The sequence below is a fragment of the Xiphophorus maculatus genome, chromosome 10 (genome assembly GCF_002775205.1).
Source record: "Xiphophorus maculatus strain JP 163 A chromosome 10, X_maculatus-5.0-male, whole genome shotgun sequence".
Taxonomy (NCBI): Eukaryota; Metazoa; Chordata; class Actinopteri; order Cyprinodontiformes; family Poeciliidae; genus Xiphophorus; species Xiphophorus maculatus.
In genome coordinates, this window is record NC_036452.1 from 15275536 (window position 1) to 15295232 (window position 19697).

The 19697-nt window shown below is 37.2% G+C and overlaps 1 protein-coding gene across 1 annotated transcript in view; it reads right to left on the minus strand.

The window, feature by feature from the left end:
• The window catches only part of myo1d (myosin ID), a 114312-nt gene that overhangs the window by 16929 nt on the left and 77686 nt on the right, over positions 1–19697 (minus strand). The window contains exons 17-21 of the mRNA XM_023341193.1: positions 17040–17263; positions 15592–15730; positions 14865–14969; positions 14575–14688; positions 8079–8233 (exon numbers count right to left, since the gene is read on the minus strand). Coding sequence (XP_023196961.1) covers positions 8079–8233; positions 14575–14688; positions 14865–14969; positions 15592–15730; positions 17040–17263 — 737 coding nt within the window. The remainder of the gene's footprint in view (positions 1–8078; positions 8234–14574; positions 14689–14864; positions 14970–15591; positions 15731–17039; positions 17264–19697) is intronic.

The window sequence follows — 19697 nt, forward strand, 5'->3', positions numbered from 1 at the left end:
GATGCCCATTTCTCCCAGAGTGAAATATTTGATTCAGCAGAAAGGGTGACCTTGGAAGAGGACGACAAAGGCAGATTGTCTCCTCCTCTCTGTCTGCTTTCCTCATCAGTTCTCTCTGCGTACTCCCTCTCATTATGCTTTTATCAAGCAGTTCTAAACAATGGTCATGTCGCCGTTAGTTAAATCTAAATTGCTCAGCTACACATTTCGCACAACAGCAGATATTTGCTTCCAAATGAATCATTTTCTGCTGCAAAGACTCAAACAGATTTAGTTTAGTATATCTGCTATCTATTAATAGATTTGTTTTTAGAGAAATATCTTTAGCTTTCGCCCCTTCAACATGGTGAATTCTTTGTTTAGTCACTATTACAACATTTGGTCACTTGCAGCAATATGCTGTAATGCAAATTGTCAATGAAATTAAATTACATGCTATATTGTGGTTATTAGTATAATACAGGATCTCAACAGCTGAGTGAGAAAACATTAAACCATTACACCAAATGATGGAATAAAAAAATCATTTGGATTCAATTCAGTGAAATTGCAAACAGATTGCCAAATCATAATCATAACATCAACAAAAAAATAATCAGATCAGAGCACTGAAGTAGGAGATGTAAGACTGTGAAAGATTTGAGCCTGGTGACAATCTGCCAAAGCAAACAGATTATGAGATCATCTTTACGGACCGTTTTTTTCCAATCATGTTCTATGGTCTTACTCAAACAGATCAACTTTCTCCTCCTCCCTTTCTTTCAGTTTCACAAGTTAGTATTTGCGTAGTGAGAATGAAACATTTACTGGCTTTACTGATATTAAGCAATAATTTTAGTTTTAAAATGGAACTAACACCTTATTTAGTGACCACATTATTTAAAAACATCAAATTCATCATCTGCCTTGGTATTAGAGCGACAGGTGTGAAATGCAGCCGTATTTTGGACATTATAACTCCAAACAGAATACCTTTTACCATCCTTTTGTTATCTTTCCATGCCAAAAGGAAGCAACATACGACTCCTTTGTGTTCAGCACCTTGACAGCTAATGCCTTTTAAGTTATTACCCAGACATTTGCGGTCTTGATTAGATTCTACTTAGTCGGGTTGATTTGTTACCATCTTGTCATATTTCTTGGACTATTCTTACTGTGTTTGATTATATTGGAAAGACAGCCAGAACAATAATACAAGACTTTGTTGAAGCCTTCATAAGAGTCTTAAACAACTCAGTGGCACTAAAAAGGTCAATTTATGTTCCCTTTATAACCATAAACAAGTCCAACCGTTTCAATTCTGTTAAGAGTCGATGCTCTCCTGCTTTCAATGAGTTTAAGTTAGAATGGTTGTAAATCAACGTAGCCACTACAGGGCAGTTCTCAGTTAGTCTCTGAATTTTTGGTAAAGTTTCAAAAATTAGCAAACATGGCATGAATGGACGAAGTCTATAAGATACACCTCAGAAAGAGCCACAGTGGTAGACAGAAGTGATCTATGAGGATGTGGAGGAAGAAGATCCCCCATTTCAGTCATCATCTTCTATTTTATTATTTTTGCTGATCTCACAAGAGCTACAGTGCACCACAGTGCCCCCACCATTACTGGATGTATTTTTGCATTTGTAGAGCTTGGATGTGCATCCTTAATGACGAACTAAAAAGACCACAAATTGAATGCAGAGGAGAAGTCCATGTATTAAATATTGAGCCCAAATGAGGCTTAGTTTTGTTAGGCCAGTCGACTGTAATTTGAGGGAGTGAAGAAATTCTAAAACAAATAGCACGGTTAATAATAATAACAGCAACTAACATTGTTGATATTAACATTCATGCAGATAAACTGATCACTGCTTAGTTTGTGCAAAATAAACACTGGTAAGATTTGATAATGTTACATCCATATAAAGTTGCACAAGTAAGCATTAACATTGTTACCTTTAAATCGAAATAACATTTTAACGTGAGATTAGGCAAAAAAATTAGGGGTTCAAGTTCGTTAGCCTAAATGATCAGTGAAATGTTTTTCTATAAGAAAACAGCAAAGTTCCATAAAATTGTCACTTTAAAGTAAAAAAGAAAAATATGTTCTAAATTGTGAATCCCGAGAACTCTGGAGAAGATCAAGTTATACATCAATGATGGAAAATTGCAAAATTTGGACACAAAATATTAATGTTTAAACAGAAAACTCAACAGGCATTATGCAAATGACAAGAGTAACATCCACCATGGACTGAAAAGAAAACTTTTAGTCAAATGCCATAAAGGCTTATCTACAGACAATCTCATGATGACATCCTTTAATGTCAGACTAAGGTGATTATAGAACCAAGAACCCAAATCGATTTTAAACTAGGGGTTTAAATTATAGTCGCCATCCTTGTCTGTTTTGGTTTTTTGCTCATTTTCTATGAGATCATTTAACTCGTTTCTTCATCTCCTCCCTCTTCCCTCGCTCCAACACTGTCAGTCTTTCCCCCTCACTTCTCCACACTTCTTCCCACTGACACGTCCCAAATCCCTCCTGCAGTGTCGAAAGCTGACAGTTGGGGTAGTTAAATGTTGATGTCTTCGGGGAGAGGTGTTATAGCACAATATGACCATATAACTCTGACAGATCAATGAAGGTCTGCGCACAGGTCTGCACATTGGCGCTGAGTCATAATGTCAGGTGGGAGGAGGGTTAAGAAGAGGAAGGACATAACTAATGTGGAGGAGGTCAGAGGGGAGTGAAAGAAAGCATGAATGGATGCAATAAATCTGTTACACTGACAAACTTGTACCACTTAATAAGTAGAATATAAAACAGAAATAAAGAAAATGTAATTTACCTGTTTCTTTTTTTAAATCTTGATATTTTCATTCAAAATAATAATAATAAAAAAAGAAACTAGAAATTTTTTGCCAAAATCTGAACATCTGACTTTGCTAACAAAGTCAGATTTTCATCTTGATCAATGCTGATTGACAGCATGGCAATAGGAAACTCAAAAATCTAATTTTTTCAGGCGCTGAGTGGCTTTGTTGGTTGAGCAGGCGTACCTAACCAGGAGCAGAAGCTTTAATCATCAAAGTGGTTGTCCTGATTCAGGGTTTCGGACCATTTGCTGCATGTCTTCCAAATCTTCACCCTCTTTCCTGTCAAATTGCTGTTCTAGAGGCTTCTGGTTACACCCCTCTAGCTCCCTATCATCTTCCAATCAATGAATGTATTACACGCAAGTGCTATCAGGTTTGAAAGCTGTTACTAATGTAAGCCTCCAAATTAGTAATTTTCAGAATGAGTGAGGTGTTTAAAATGAAGTCAGAGGAAGCAGAGAGATGCAAGATGCAATTTAATTATTTTTTTTTCTAAAAAATGCCTGTCTGTGGTACATTCATGTTGTAAGACTTCTGTTTGATACAAAACATGCTGCATTTAGAAATGCTGTCACCCTTTTTGGAAACTTCATAGTTAAGGTAAGGTAATGCAAGCTGCCATTATAAGATGCTAAAGACATTTTAAAAGGTAATTTCTGTAATCACAGGGTATTACTTTAAACTTATAAAGAAAACCCTGTTTCTCATGTTAATAATAAATGGGAACTCACTGCAGAAAGGCTAAAAATAGGCTGCTAACATCCCATATTATAAGCTTCATTGAGAAACTGGAATCAGTCAAAATCATGTGGCAGTCTAAAATGGATCTGACAAACTGCAGTATTCAGCAGCTCCCTTTTGAAGTTTTTTTTTGGATTCTGCAGCAGAGAAGGTGCTGGAGGGACTACATGTACATTCTTACAGAACACTGGGATCTCTATTAAAGAGATTGAGAGAGTTGCTGAGCAGAGGAATGTCAGAGTTCTCATTTTTATAAATGGACCGAAGGAATGATGACCAGACTACTTAGCAGATGAAACATGTTCGCACAATGGAGAAAAAAAAGGTCTTGAAATATAAACAGTTTTCCATAGGCTCAAATTTTACACTTTTCCAGAGATAAATCAGATGTCGATGGCAAATTTCTGCTGTAAGTCATCATTAGACTTATAGATTTAAATTCAAAGATGGCAACAGAACAACAGGTATGTGGTAAAAGACATACTGCACATGTGCAGATAATGTATTTGTGAAATTCCAGTGGCAGTGACTCATCAGTGGGGCCAAATGATCCTCTGTTTTCCTTAGAAACCTTTCGGTTTCCAGAACAGGAAAACTGCAGAAATCCTGACACTTAGGAAATATAGAACCTAGGTCTGCAAACAACTTAGTCTTTAGTTGCTGACTGACATGCAGGGACAATGGAGAAGTATGAGACTGTGACGATTAACTGTGATTGACACAGCTTGAACAACATGATCCATACATGTTTAATGTCACCTTTCAACATGGTTGATTTCTCTTGATTTTGGATGAAAAGAATATTTTTGCATAAATAGGTTGATTCCAGTGGGTAGAAAACTTGCAGCTTTCCACCTGTGAGAATTGGGGTTGAGGATGAATAATTCACTAACAAGTTATTTTTACATTTTGGCTCAGTGGAGGGGGTAGTGGGGTGAACACGAGCAGAAGAGCATGATGCAGAAATGACTCAGAATTAAATTAAAGAACTGATGGAAAAACTGAATGAGATAAAACTCATCAGTCATTCACAAAATTGTGGTATTTAGGGATATTGTGTTTGTACATCTATGAGACATTTCTGACTTTAGTCCTTTGTCTGTGGGTCACTTGTTCACAACATAAGTAAATAGGAAAACCATCTGAAGCACAGTTGTGGGTTTCACTGAGTCAAACAAGCAATTAGTTTAAATGTCCATAAATTGTACAATGTCCAGAAAATAAACTCTAGCCTTAATGAAAATGTAACAGGTTTGTTCTCTCAGTCGTTATATTCTCAAGAAATACTTAAATGTACTTATGTGTGTATAAAATAAAGACATGCATTATCCTCACTGCTTGGAATAAATATTGTGAATTAGAAGGACAGTGATGCATGGTATGGTACACCTTTTACTGTAATTACAGGAAAAAGTCTTTGGGGTCGTGCCCCTGTCATCTCTTTGTAAACTATCTTAAACTCTATACGATTGGGCACGGTGCATCTCTGCGCAAATAGGTGGGGGTCCACTGTACTGTACTTTTAATTCCACTTCACATATATGTCCTACTTTCTGTTAGTCTATTCATAGCATATCATCTCTCCTAAAACACATACAATTTTGAAATTATTTGCGACTGAATGTGGAAAAGTTCGGAAGTGTGTGAATAATTTTGCAAGAATGAATGCACTTAGCTTATACCCTAGCATCTCCTATTTACAGAACTGCTAAACCTTTAAACCACCAATCTCCCTATATTTTTATATTCATTTTCATCAATGGAGTACATTTCAGGAATCCTTTTGATAATTAACTAAAAACAAGTAAAAGTGGAGAGAATTAGCCCATTGAAGAAAACGGTAACCTTCTTTTCCATAAGAAATAATTCCAACTTTTAAGTGTCATTATTTTTGTAAATTTAAGACTATGGAAATTGCAATGTGACAAAACTACTTTCAATTTTCTTTGTTCTCTCAGCATGTAATCAAAGAATTTAAAAACTTGGGTTTATTTATCCATTTACTGGAAACTGACTGAGATAAATGAAAACCTTTTAGAAAATGAACTGAGGAACGATGTGCATCTGTCTTGTACAAATATAGAGCTCAGCAGCAGCAGCACAGCTTTAAATATTTCATTGCTTCCTTGCCAGAAATGAAGAAAGTGGGAGTCGGGAGGAAACGAGACAGAGTGAACAAGAGGCGGAGAATGATGGGGCTGAAGGGGCTCCGTTAGAAGCCCAAGTGATAACAATGGGGGGATGTAGTTAAAAATAGGCATGCGAAATAAAAGCATGGAATGGGGATGAAGAGAGGAGGAGGGAAGGTGAAGGAATGGGAATCTTATTCCAATCCTTTTTTATGCAAAATAAAAATGAACTATTTCTGAATTTCTGCAGACAAAGTTGTGGCTGATAATAGGGTTATCCTCTTACAAAATGCTGCAGAAATCTCTGAGTCACTTCAGTTAGAGGCAGCCACAGGATGTGGAGATAACTTAATATTTGATGCTATTGCTAAATCAAAACCACACATAAAGTTAAAATTTATGACGAAACAAAATACATATCAAATTAATTTGGAAACTACCGAAAAAATAAAAAATAAATAAAACTGGAACCATAGTGGAAATTAAGTATCTAGAGGACAGTCTATATCCAGTGGCAGTGTTGGCCTTGCTGTCACTATCAGCTGAATAAAGTGCTGCTTTGTTGCTGCGGTAAGCTGCCCTTCCATCTGCCTGCTTGCTGTTGTGCATCTTGCTTTCTGTGAAGCGTGTTGTAAGAGAGACAAAGGTTAACGCTACATATATGAGGAGCTGCAAAGGCAGAACAACACAAAAAACAACCTACGGCATCAGATATACAAGTAATCAGATGCAGACTGACCTACAGGAATCCCTCCACAGGCAGAAAAACACAGAAAAACAAGACACATATACGTATATCCACACCACTTTCCACATGCTGGTGTTGCCTTTGTTCTGTCAGGGCTTCACAGTGATGGATGAGTCTGAATGTGAAACACATGGAGGGTCATTACACAAGGCTCATTGGAGGCCTCCCTCATTCCTGGTGCCGACAGAGAAATGAGCTCCATAATAGCATGAGATACCATCACAAAATGGCAGTGATGGAGCATGCTAACACCTTCCTCACACACAGCTACAGGAAACAAACAGATGTGGCAACATCCTGCAACACACGATCATGTTTCAGACAAACTGCTGTGAAAACAGATCACAATAAGGCGTGTAAATGAAAGTGGGGACTTGTCAATTACTCGTACCCTGATTCAGTCACTGGAGCATCCAGGAACAATCAGAGAGAGATTTTACAATAAAACACTTACACACATGTTTGAGAATTTGGGGATTGCAGGTAACTTACCCCCAATCCAATTAAGTTTCCTTTCTATTAGTACTAATGTCTAAATAAAATCATGCTAGGACAACAGGACAATACACAAAACGAAGCAGACGAGGAATGCCAGCTATGGGTACTTCAAATTACTTTAAATCTGCTTTTTGATCAAATTCAGTCTGATGAATCAAATAAAGCTCTGAGTTTAAGTAGGGATAAAGGTCCAAACGCATCAGAGAGCCTCTGTTCAGTAAATAAACGACTGATTGCCTAATAATTTCTGACTTCAAAAAAGCTTTTCTTGATGTAAACTAGACAGACATAGCCTTAAGCAAAAACACATGGGAGTACGGTTGAAGTGTAGCACCAAGTGAGATCAAATTGGCCATTGGCTGCGACACCAGACAAAAATTAAAAACTGAGAATCATACCTTCACAAAAGAGGCCAGATTGTTAAATTGCTGAAAGAAAACTTTAAGAAGCTTTGTTTTCATTTTGCCACAGGCTATGGAGGAAAATAAATGCATTGCACTGCACATCATGCTGACCACATCACCTCCACAATGGTAGTGGCAACATCCTGCCACAGGGATGGTTTAAATCAAAGCCTGTTTACTGTATCTGGCCCTTCTCTCACTGGCAGAGCCATTACTATGACATGTCAATTAAACCTCTCTCATTTACTGACAAAGTATGACTATTTAACAAGCTGGACAGACATGTTTCCCCTTCAGCAACAGACAAAATCCATCTTGTGATGTTAGTGTCCTGAACACAACAGAGCTCACATTAAGGGAACGCTACAGTCCAACTGAGGACAGGAGTGACTGTGTCCTCTTCCTGCCCCATAATCCTGCCGCCTGAGGTCACCTCAGTCAACATCACACACGAGCTCCTCATTTTCATTTAGGGAACAAAGAATGTTTTCAGCTTGTGAAAACTGTAGACTCCTGCTACAGTGATGCTGCAAATAAAATAAAATGGTAAATGTTTAAGTGGGGACAATGAGCTAAGTGCTGGGGAGCATTTTTTTTTTAAGTTTTATATTTTTAGACAGCAAATACAATATAAATCCTGCTTCTTGACAGTATGTGTTGTCCACTACTTGTTATCACGGCCCCCTGATTGCTAACCTCTTGAAATGACTGAGCAGGGTGCCAACCAGCTCCCCGATGCGGCTCTCATTGGCAGGCACCATGCGCTGCAGGCACACCACGAGATCCCGACTGTCCTTGGTGTGAAAAACAACCAGCTGATCCTTCCCAGGGGACACGCTCAGTCCTGTCACCTGCAACATATAAACACAGAGCGAACAGAGAGAAAATCATATAAAAAAATCATAAAACACAAACATCTAGACCACAGTCATCAACAAGAGGCACACAAGTAAAAGGAAATAAACAAGTTGATACAAACAGGTTAAAAGAGTTGCACAACAGATGCTACATCTATGCCCACATGACTAGGTTCAGTAAAAAACAAAAACTGCTGAAGTGAAAAACTGCTTTTCCCCACATAAAATCAAACGACTACTGAGTCAGTGAGGTTGGAACAAACTAAAGGACTGCACGACTGAGCAGGTGTTGAATCTGTTGTCTTGTAGGCATTTGGTGGGAAGTAAAAATCTTGGCTGGATTTTCTTTGTGCGGAGTAAGTCCCTGTGAACTTCAGTTTCTTTCAATCAGCAAAAAAACATCTTAGCTTAACTGGTTGTTCTAAATTGCTCTTAGGCGTTAGTATTTGTATTATTGGTTGTCTTTCCTGTGTGTCTCCATGTAACCCTGTTGTTGATATAAACTACCAAATAATTGTAAAGTGGAATGAAAGTCATCATTTGTTTTAATTTTATATAAATGTGTGCTGTATATTTTTATTCACCTCCTTTACTCCAGCACTTCTAAATACGATCCAGTGCAACCAACTGATCTCAGATAAAATCAGATAAGACCAAAGAGCACAGCAGATAGGTCAGGGGAAAAGTTGGAGAAGTTTACTTAAGTTTGATTACTTTGGAGGAGTTGTGGAGATCTAAAGCTCAGGAAGAGTATCTGAAATATATTGTGTCAAAATTAAAATTTATTTACAGGATTTTCAGTAACTAAAGCCACTAAAACATTAGCACACTTAGCAGGTCGAACATACTTTTTCTTCTTTTTTTTTCCAAAAAGTGCTTTGTTTTTCCAAACAAGAAACAATTTTAAATAACTGTGATTTATACATTGAGTAATATAATAAAACATTTTGTCCATTTGAGAAACTACACACTGTATGTTTTATTCATCATATTTAAATTGTTCAAGAGAAACCTGACCAAGAGAGTGACAAATATAATTTATAAAAATATACTAGCATGAAACAAATATGCATAGAACACAAACAGTAAGTTGTGATACACTAATCAATCTGCCATTCCCTTGATCAGCCCTGACTGATCTATAAGTCAAATAGTGGAGAAAAAAACTCCAAAAAAACAACTAAAACTTAAATGTCTCACTTTTCTTGGAATATGATGCCACCAAGCATAATATATATATATATATATATAAAAAACTCCCATCACATTTTCTTTCACTGTCACTGTTTTTACATTTAATCAGTGAATTAAAACAAGGGTTTGTTAGAAATCTTTTCTCTCTTTAAAATTAGATTTTCATCCTTCTGTCAGACAGTGCAACCGAATACCATGTATTGTTCTTCTATCGGTACTACCAGACTACCTTATCAACGAGTTACTCATACTGAACTGAAAACAATTTACATTAAATCTTATTTCTGCACCACCATGAGTCTGAAATAATGCCAGGAATGCATTATTGTATTATTATCACTTAAAAAAGAGGCACTCTGTGGTGCCTGATAATGAATGGAAAACATTTCCCTCAAAAACAGAGTCAGCATGAGAAGTTATAGAATTATTGATCAGAATCCCAGGGGACCCATCTTATTTCACTAATTAGAAACCTCAAACCATGTGGAGAGAAGCCAAGTTAAAGGAGGAATTCCTGCTTTGTTGTACAAACTACAGGAAGAAGCCAATATCTTCACAGGAAAACACTTCTCAGAGGAAAAAGAAGCTTGGCTTTACATCTCATTAACTTCCTTTCTTCTGCTCTGGGTGCTTTTATCTCTTTTTTTTTTGTTCAGCTCATCTCCTCTACCTGCTTTGTCTTATTTCCTCATGAATTTTTCCTCACTTCATCTGTCTTTGTAAGATGATTTACAGGTGATGAGTGTTGAGGAAATAGCCACAGGGTAGCAAGTAAGGTACATTACCACCCATCAACAGAGTTTGGTCCCGCAGGAAACGTTCTCCATCAGAGGAAGGAAGACAGGCAGAGGCAGGTTCATATCACCAGCATAACAAGAATCAAAATGATGCATGTGGCTTTAAGAACCAAGGCTCTCTGTCTAACAGCCAACAATCAGGTAGGTACAAATAGGTTGTCACATCTACATTTATAGTAAAAATCCAATTGCAAGGAACAACAATTTATGCTCCAATGAGTTGAATGATGAACTTTCAGTATTCATTTCCATCTCATATTTTACAAAAATAAACAGAAGCCCAATTATTTAATCTGTAGGAAATTTTCCTCTGCTCAGCTGTTGGTCATAAATCTTACCTAGCAATGTTTCAAACTGCTGTCAGACTCAATCAAGTGAGTGAAGAATCTTCTCTGTGCTGGATATTTGTTCTGCTTAGTTTTTCCTGATGACTGTAAACCCTTGACACACTTTTAAAGGTCTTGCATATGTCAGACTGATCAATATGACTGCAACAAATCTGCTTTACTCTGCTGCTTCTGTCTCACAACGCCTATAAAAACTATTTTTTTTATTCTCTCAACAAGCTGAAGGGAATTTCTGCTCATTTTTACATAACAGAAACACACATTACATTTGATCTGTCAAAGCTGTTATCTGTTTACACAGATTTAGTTTGATTCTTGATATTTCTCCTACATCTATTTTTTCATAATGAATTTTCATAATCTATTGATGCTTTAAAGAGGCTTACAGGGAAACTAGGAGCGAAAAGGGCCCACAGCATGACAGATATTCCACACTACTCAGTCCGGATAAAGGTACTTTATCCTTTGTTTCAAAAGAAATCCATCCAGAGTGTTTGAGGAAAGCTCAGCTTTAGTTTCAACTTAAGACGTTCTGTGTCTTCTGAGTTAAAGACACAGAACGGTTTCTTGCAAACTCCACGTTTTCGTTTGTGATAGTGGGACAGAAAAACTACCAAACAACCAGTCGACACGTAGATGATGTCCTATGTTCATGGAGACTTAGGGATCCTAATCAGAAACTGCTGCTGTTCTCCAAAAGTAAGCTTTAATAATTTGATTTAAACTCTGAGTCTGAACATAAATGTGACCTTTTTTTTTTACCTCCCCACAAAATAAACTAAAATTAGAGGTTGGATTTTCATTCTCGGCTTGATATGCATTATGGCAATAATGTATGAATTTATTTGATTGTTTTTTATAGATTTTTCAATAGATGCTTGTATGAATCTGGCAAAAAAAGCTATTTAAGAACACCCACTTATTTTCAAGCAAAAACAAAAAATAAATAAATAAAATAAAAAATCCACCACCAGGTAGTAGAACCTCTCTTTAAAAGCGCTCTCTGGTCTGAAGTGCTCTGCTTCATGGATGTCACAAGGACATAATTTGAATAGCAGGTTCTTCCAGATTAACCTTTTTGGTTATGCAACCAAAACAGAAGCCAGCAGCCCAAAACAGAAAGATCAGTGATTAAATTATTTTTAATATAATGAGGGAGGCTTAGCAGCCATTCTTGCTGCAGAACTGACAGGACCAGAGACTAGCATGGTTGTGGAGAACATAAAGTTCTGCAAACGACCTCTGCAGTGGATGGATTATAATGTAAGCCCTGCTGCATCCAGCAACATCTTTTAGTAACTTATTTTTAAAATGCCAGATTTTCTTAAGTGTATAAAAATAGATTTCAACATGATTATGTTGCATATTTGTCCTATTTTTAGCTAAATAAAAAAATAAAAAAAAAACAGAAAATGAAAACAAGGGCAAACACTGGCATACGGGAGTCCGATTAGTACACATACATGAGCAACATCAGCTGATCCTTTCTGTGCTCAGTAACCATGACAACACTGTCTCCCGGGAAGTTGGCATAACAACGGGAGAACAGCAGGGAGATGGGGGGATAGTTGGGATTAGATGGGGAGTTTGGAGGGGTGACGGGGAGGGGGGAGATATGAAACAGAAAAAAAAAAAAAAACAAGGAAACCAATAATTTGTCAAAAAGCAGCAACAAACACTGTTGATTAAAAGGGGATATTTCTCTAAACTAATAGTTTAATCTCAACCCACAGGTATTTACTGCTGCATAAATCATAAGCTGGACAGTTGTCGGTTCCTCACAAGCTTATTACCCATCTATAAGGCCAGGTGTCTTTACTTTGCAGTAAATAGTCGCTGTAGGGCAGCCAAGGGGATGCTGTGCTGTTGGCCTATCAGTGCTAATCAACAACCAGCTAACTGCTTTCCCCTTTATTTGACCTTTTCTAATCAATAGTTCCATGTCAAGCTGCACCGCCTCCCAGACTACATCTCTATACATTCTGACTCACACACATACACACCTTTCCACTCACTCCTACATCAGCACTTTTTCACCTTGACCAATTCCCTTCCCCTCACAGCTTGACTTTTATTGTGTGGAAAGGTTTGGGCGTTTTGTTTACACAAAGGCAGTGATGTCACAATGCAATTCAGTTAAATTCAAGAGACTTTTTATATTGTCACTTTACAATAAATGGCATCCCAAGGCAATTTAGACGATCTGGTTCATAATCAGGAACATAGAAATAAATAATAAATCAAATTCTGTGTAATAAAAAATTCTAATTCAATTACTGTTATAATAAGTAACAGGTCTTTCATGTCAGGTGGCAAAAAGTGATCTATATGTTATCAATTTCTTAGACTGCTGAGAAAGACCTTTCAAAAAGTATTTAAAAGGAGTTTTAAATTCCTCTGTCTTATAACAGAGTATTTTTAGTTTATTTGCAGATTTTCAGTGATACAACTCAATCCACTCAAAGTGACTCATTTTGTTTTTAATGAATTTGACTGATGAAGCACCATGGCACAAAAAAGGATATTTTAGTCTTGGTTATACAAATGAATTGTTTGTTAATTTGATCTGTCAGTTGGTGGTTTGGGTTTTGGTCCAGACTTTGCTAACAAAACTACAGACGATTGTGGAAAACAATATTTAAATGTTTTGAGCTTTGTGCATATTGTCATTCTCTTCCGTCAGTGAGAGTTATTTTGATGGCTGCCTCTGTGTCTTCTGCATGTAGACTGAGTTCACAGTTTGTGTTTGTGACAATTTGTCCCTGAATGAACAATAACCAAAAACCCTCTTAACTCCTGCTACGTGTCTTTTCTGACTCCATCTGTCTCTACTCAATCCCCATATCTTTCCTCCAGATGCTCTGATAAAGGATTTGGGTTTCCACTTTCCAGCTCTGTAATTCCTTCTTGTCATTTCGTTAGACTGAACACTGCAGTGTCTCGTCACAGCTGTCAGTGCCCACCGGCCTCATATCTCACTTATTCCTGCTTCTGCCTCGCAGATTACTGTCTTGCACATTTATTCTCTACAAATGACCTCCAGCTCAGTTTTGCAGGAAAAAAAGTGCAAGAAACATGTATGTCATTGCAGCAACAACCCCCCCCAAAAAATCTCTCCTTTCCACCATCACACCAATTGAAAAAGTAAGCTGGAGTTTGCTCTTCTTGACCAAATTTTTAGTCCATCAGGCTAAGTACACATAGATGGGTAATTTCTCAAACTGCCTTTTTTAAATCAATGTCTTACAGAAAACTTGTCAATTTCTTTCAAATTTAAAAAGGTAACATTAAGTATGCCATTCATAGTAGAACTGTGCAATTAATCATAAGTAATTGCTCAACTCTTGTTATCACCCCAAAGAGAAAGAAAAACAAAATAACCATAAGAAAAAAAATTAAGCTACTGTGTTTGCAGATTTTGCTTTGGATTATGTTCTTATTTAATAATGTTACCTGACTGATGTGAATGTCTACCTCCTCTGAAGGGTGAACCTGTTTGTTCTGTGGTTTTGTTGTTTCCTCTGGTGAATACCTGCTACAAAATGTCTTATAGCAAATGCCACCAACATGCAGGAGACATTTGTAAGTGAAATTACTAAAACTGCAGAGGTATAAAAGGCTAAAGGGCATAGTGACCAGTACCCATGGCAACAAAAATAGATTTAAAAAAAATAGAAGTTACTAATAAATTTATGCATAAAGAGCCACTAAATTGTAAACAAATTCAATAAAAGGAAACTGCTCATCACTGATTGTTCCAGGCATCAACTCTAAACTTGCAGCCAGAAATACAATTTTGATTTAGATCAAAGCATATTTATGTGTTACAATGGCCTAGTCAGAGTTTGGATCTAAAGTTAATCATCTATGGCTAATTGAGTTTCTAAAAGACATTCACAGACACTCCGTATTCATTGCGACTGAGTTTCTGATGAGCTCTTTGTTTACTACCCCTTGTGTGCTTAAAAATAGGATGTAGAAATGGGGGGTGTCATACATTGTAGAGGGGGATGCTCTTCATGGGTTTGTACTGCTTCAGGGGGTCCATTTTATACAGGTGTCGGTCAGAGATGAGCAGAGCCCGGTCCTCCGCCTTGTGAAAACGGTTGATCTGGGAAACACAAAGCTCCTCGTTAGTCATCCCCCAGAGATGCATCATGAGCTGGCAAACAGGCTAACCTCCACACCCTGGAGGGAGATGAGGCTCTCCAGTAGAAGGTTTTATAGCTGTGCACACATGCGGATAAATGTGGTGAGCTGAGGACTGATGATTTTATAGCCTTCTACCTTTCTCACGTTGCAGGAGAACAAAACTCTCATGAACTTGTCTTTCCGCTGCAGCTCGCTGGAAACAAGAGTGAATGACGAAGCGGTGTCAGGGTTGTCACGTTTCTGCCCCACACAAAGCAAGAGAAAAGAAAACGGTTTGAAGGAAATCACAGTGAGATCAGACCTAAATTACAAGCGTTCTTACACATTTGTATTGTTTCAGACTTTTCCCACCTCAAATTTCCATATTTCTCCATCAATTAATTTATATTTGAGGCAAAGCAATTAACAGTAACAAAAAATATTCAAGTGTATTAAAAAAAAATTAAGTAAAGATTATGTGCTCTGCTATTAAATTGTTTTGCAGCTTCTGCAGCAAGAAGCCATCCTACATGTTACTTTTAGTAGAAACTTGCAAACTAGACTTATAAAAAGCTAATTAAGACAAACTAGATTTTACATGTAGTAGTATATTTAGCTGCATAGCCACTGCCATGTATGGTGAAAATCATCATTAATGCCATTGTAATATGCAGAACAAAATTTAATTGTCTTTGAATCAGTACATTAAAAAGGCAAAAAGATAAAAAGGATAAAAACATAATAACACACAAACACTAGCATAACTAAGAGCATTTTTGCATCAATTTAAAATGTTGCATACTGGCAACGTTAAATATTATTCGTCTGTTTTTTTTATCTTTATAACTAATTTAATCCAATTGGTTCTCCTTCACCTACTCACCACATAGTTTCCCTCCCAAGGTCGTTGCAAACCCAAGTCGGCCCTCTGGCCCTTCAGAGCCTCCAGGCTGGCTACCTTGGCCCTGACCTGCAGAGTCTCCTCTGGAGAAAGGCCTTTGATCAGTGTCCATGCCCACCACCTGAAGGAAATATCCAAGGGCATTCATAAAGACCAAAAGCCATCACAGAAATGAAAAGTTTCTCCATCAAGGTCCCTGCTCAAAGCTTTCATTCTGTCGATGGGTTAGCAGACACCAGCTGCACTGTGCTATTTTTCGATGCCTTTTCACTCATAAATCCCGACAGCCAACATGATTCTGAAAGAAGGCTGCCTTAAGGGTGAAAAAAAAAACTGACAAAAAGATGAAAGACAGAGATGAGTCCCTGAAGGAGGAGAAATAAAATCGATACCCAGCGTGAGCCTGAAGCCACGGGAAACAGATGTAAACAGCTCGAAAAGCGACACATCTGGTTCTTCGTAACCCTCTGGACCATGTGTTGTTTACAATGAAATTTCCTCTAAGCAAATTAAGCGTCATGTCTAAAATATTCATGACCTCTCGTTATTCTATGAGTAATTGGAGATTTATTTTTGAGTTTCACTTTAAAGCGACAGTTGCTTCAAGTAGATATAAACTACACCCAATATGAACCTTATAAATGTCTCAGACTGGAATTTCATCATGAACTCTGCTGCAGAATCACACTGATCAAGTCCAGAAGTAAATTGTGAGTCTGAGTGATACACAGAGAAATCAGTAAGTTACCCGAAAAGTAATTTTCAGCTTAAAGACAACATTTGAACTTTTTATTTTATCCTGGCTGTTAACATTCCAAAACTAGGATCCAAGACTAGGCCTAAATTACATCCACTAATGCTAAGCGACTCACTTAACTATAGGAGTGTTGTTGCTTTCAGCATCTGTGACTCTTGAGACACAGATCAACACCCGCCGTTCCAAAATGAGTCCAGGATGTGAGTAAGACAGATAAACCAGATCAATGTAGCTTTTATCTGGGATCATTTAATAATAGCTATGCAAAACCAAGAGTCTCTCCAAACTTTGTAGAAATGTGCAACTAGAATAAATGGAATAAATATATTTATTTAGTTCATGGCTATCCAATGTTTTTAGGTAAGAAATTAAGCCGTTTGCCACATGACATCAATTCATAACTGTCTCGTCAGTGTTGCCAAATTGATAAATAATTACCAACTTATAAGCTAATTGACCCAGACCCGACCTTAACAGGTAAAAAAAAGCTATGCAACATACTAACCTCACAGCAGGATTGGTAGTAAGAAAAATGTGCTGTACACTGAAAATGATAGTCTTTAACAACAAATCTTAATTGAATAAAACTAGCATTGGCAAATTAAGGTTTTACAGATTGGAAATCGGCATCTGACCTCCAACTGGCGCATCCTTAGCTGCCCAGGTTGAATACCTGTTATAGATGCTCTTCATTGCCTCTTCAAACTTGCGAAGGACTTTAGGAGGTGTCGGCCACTTCACATGTCTGCCGTGGTCTTTCATGGAGCGAACATTTTTGAAGCGACGGTTGACCTCGCGGATGTAGGACTTGACCTTGTAGCGTCGGTAGGCCCGCAGGATTATGAGGGCAGCGCGCATCCGCCGGTATCGCATTCTGGCGAGAGTGCCCCGCCAAACCTGGAAGACATGGGAATGGTATAGATTAAAAAATAAAAAAAGTAAGTATTCACAAAATATAATTAATCTTTTGAAGTCAATTACATTTCTTTTGGTTTAGGAGATACCTGCAAAATAAATAACCAAATAAATAAAAGAAAAAAATGGTAAAGATGGACAGGCAAAAATGTTAGCAAATATAAGGTAATTCTAGAATTTCTTATAATCAAAGAGACATCTTGCTGAAACTGCTGCCATAAAGACTGAAACAGCAAAAACAAAGATCAGTGTAAGTGAAAGCTATAACCCACCAACAAAACTAATACAACAAAGAAGATTTCAATAGAAATATCATCCTCAACATGTTAAAGACGAACATACAAATATAAAACAACATAACAGGAAACAAGACACGAAATTGAGATGAGAGAGAGAGAGAAAAAGAAAGAATACACCGAATATAGAAGAAAATGATAATCTTACAAATATTAAAAGAAAAAAGAGAGAAGCAGAACTGCCTATAAACAAATATAAACTGAGTGGCTATCAGATCCTTTATAACATCAATAATAGATTCAAGGGGGGACCCAAGAGAGCTGTAACTCCTAATCCAGCCTCTCTAAAACCAGCACCATATGCTCCACTTTAACAGCATTCCCTCATTCTGACACAAGCACCAAATCTGGTGTTAATGTGTCCCCTAAATAATCCCTGGAAGCCACTAATCCACTGACAGGGCCCTAAACATCAACAGTTCAAAGCACTATGGAGGGTGTGCATTGAAGGCACGCTTCTGAATACCATTTCAGTATAATGCACTGTAATCATGGAGATCATGAATATTTAATCCTTTACACTGAGGGGGAGGCGGGTGGCAAAGAAAAGGCTTTCTTCTATTTGCATATTGAAACTGTGGAGGAGGCAGTTTTCACCTGATGAGACCAGCAGTGTAACAGCATGCAGAGAACAAGCTGGATCACTGAAGACACAAACAAATCGATCAGAGGCTGCAAATAAAAGTGTTAAATTTCTGTTCATCAGTGGAAAATGTCATGTTGGAACCAAAAAAAAGGTAAGAAGCAGCTGCACACACAGCACAGCCAAAAAACTATTCATGATCTACAGTAACCTGAGCCACATGAGAAAAAAATGAAAACTTTTAATCACAAAGCCAAACTGCTTTCTGAAATTTTGACTTTTCAGAGCTTTAAGTTATTTATTTTAAGTTACATTACATCAATCATGTAATGTGAATTAAGCTGTGGTCAGCCTTGTCTGTGCAGATAAAATCAACAAAAAACAGGCCAGTGTGGTTTATATTAAAAAGGCTGACCATTGAGGAAAATGATTTCAAAGAGTCCTCAAATATTTTGTGATTCTAATCAGAACAGAAATTTGTATCACGTCCAGAATTAAATTACTCTTTTATTTTTAGTAAGGCTTGTAAATTATTTTCTGTTCATGCAAATCATTCCACATTCACAAAAATTGTCCCTCCATTGCTGTGTAGGCTGAATAATGAAGACCTTGTCCTTCATTTCTGCAATGCTGCAATGTCTCTAATGCATCATGAATAAAAGAGAGAGATAACTGAGATGACTCTCCCATGTGCTCAGAGTGATGGCAGTGGGAGGAACAAGGTGAACGTTTTTGATTGTTTTCTGGGAATAAGGTTAACATATTATTTCCATTTCAATTTTGCATGTAATCACTAAGCTGCTGTAAATCGGGCGCTCTAGCAAGGAGCTAGGTCAACCCTCACTATCAAAATATTGCTGAGAGAAATAAAGGACTCAGAAACCATTGACATAAGGATGATATTGCTTATGTTAATGCATTAACATCCTGATGTTAAATATTGTTAGAAGTTTTATATTCTTTTTACTTTTATGAATAACATCCTTTTATTATTTAGACGAAAATACCAAGTGTCCAAGCACCAGCTCCACCAAGATAAATAACAAGAGTAAACCAAGGGTAGAAAGTAAGTAGATGGACTGGTGTTCACCTTAAACATGATCTATTAATTATCGATACTGGACAAGTATGAAAATGTAACTGTTGTAATGGTGAACACATTTGCACCAAATTCAGGCAGGCATCAAATTCTGTATGCAGATTTCATTTCAATTTCTTTTTTTTTTTTTTTGGAACCAAAAATAAATACATGACTAGACTAAACCAAAAGCAAATTAACTAAAAACTAAAGCAATCCACACTGAGTCAATTAAAAAATGAGAAGCTTTTCTTATTTGGCAGCAAATAAAGGCTTTTCAGTTACACAGCGGGGATAGATAACCCGGAGTCATATATTCAGACACTGTTGCCTCCAATAGAATGCAATAAACTCCTTATATGCATGGACATGTAAGAATTTTATGAGAGGTTACTTGTAAATGTTTAACATATTCGTTTGACCTATATAACGGGTTTATAATTTCTGCAATTTTTTATA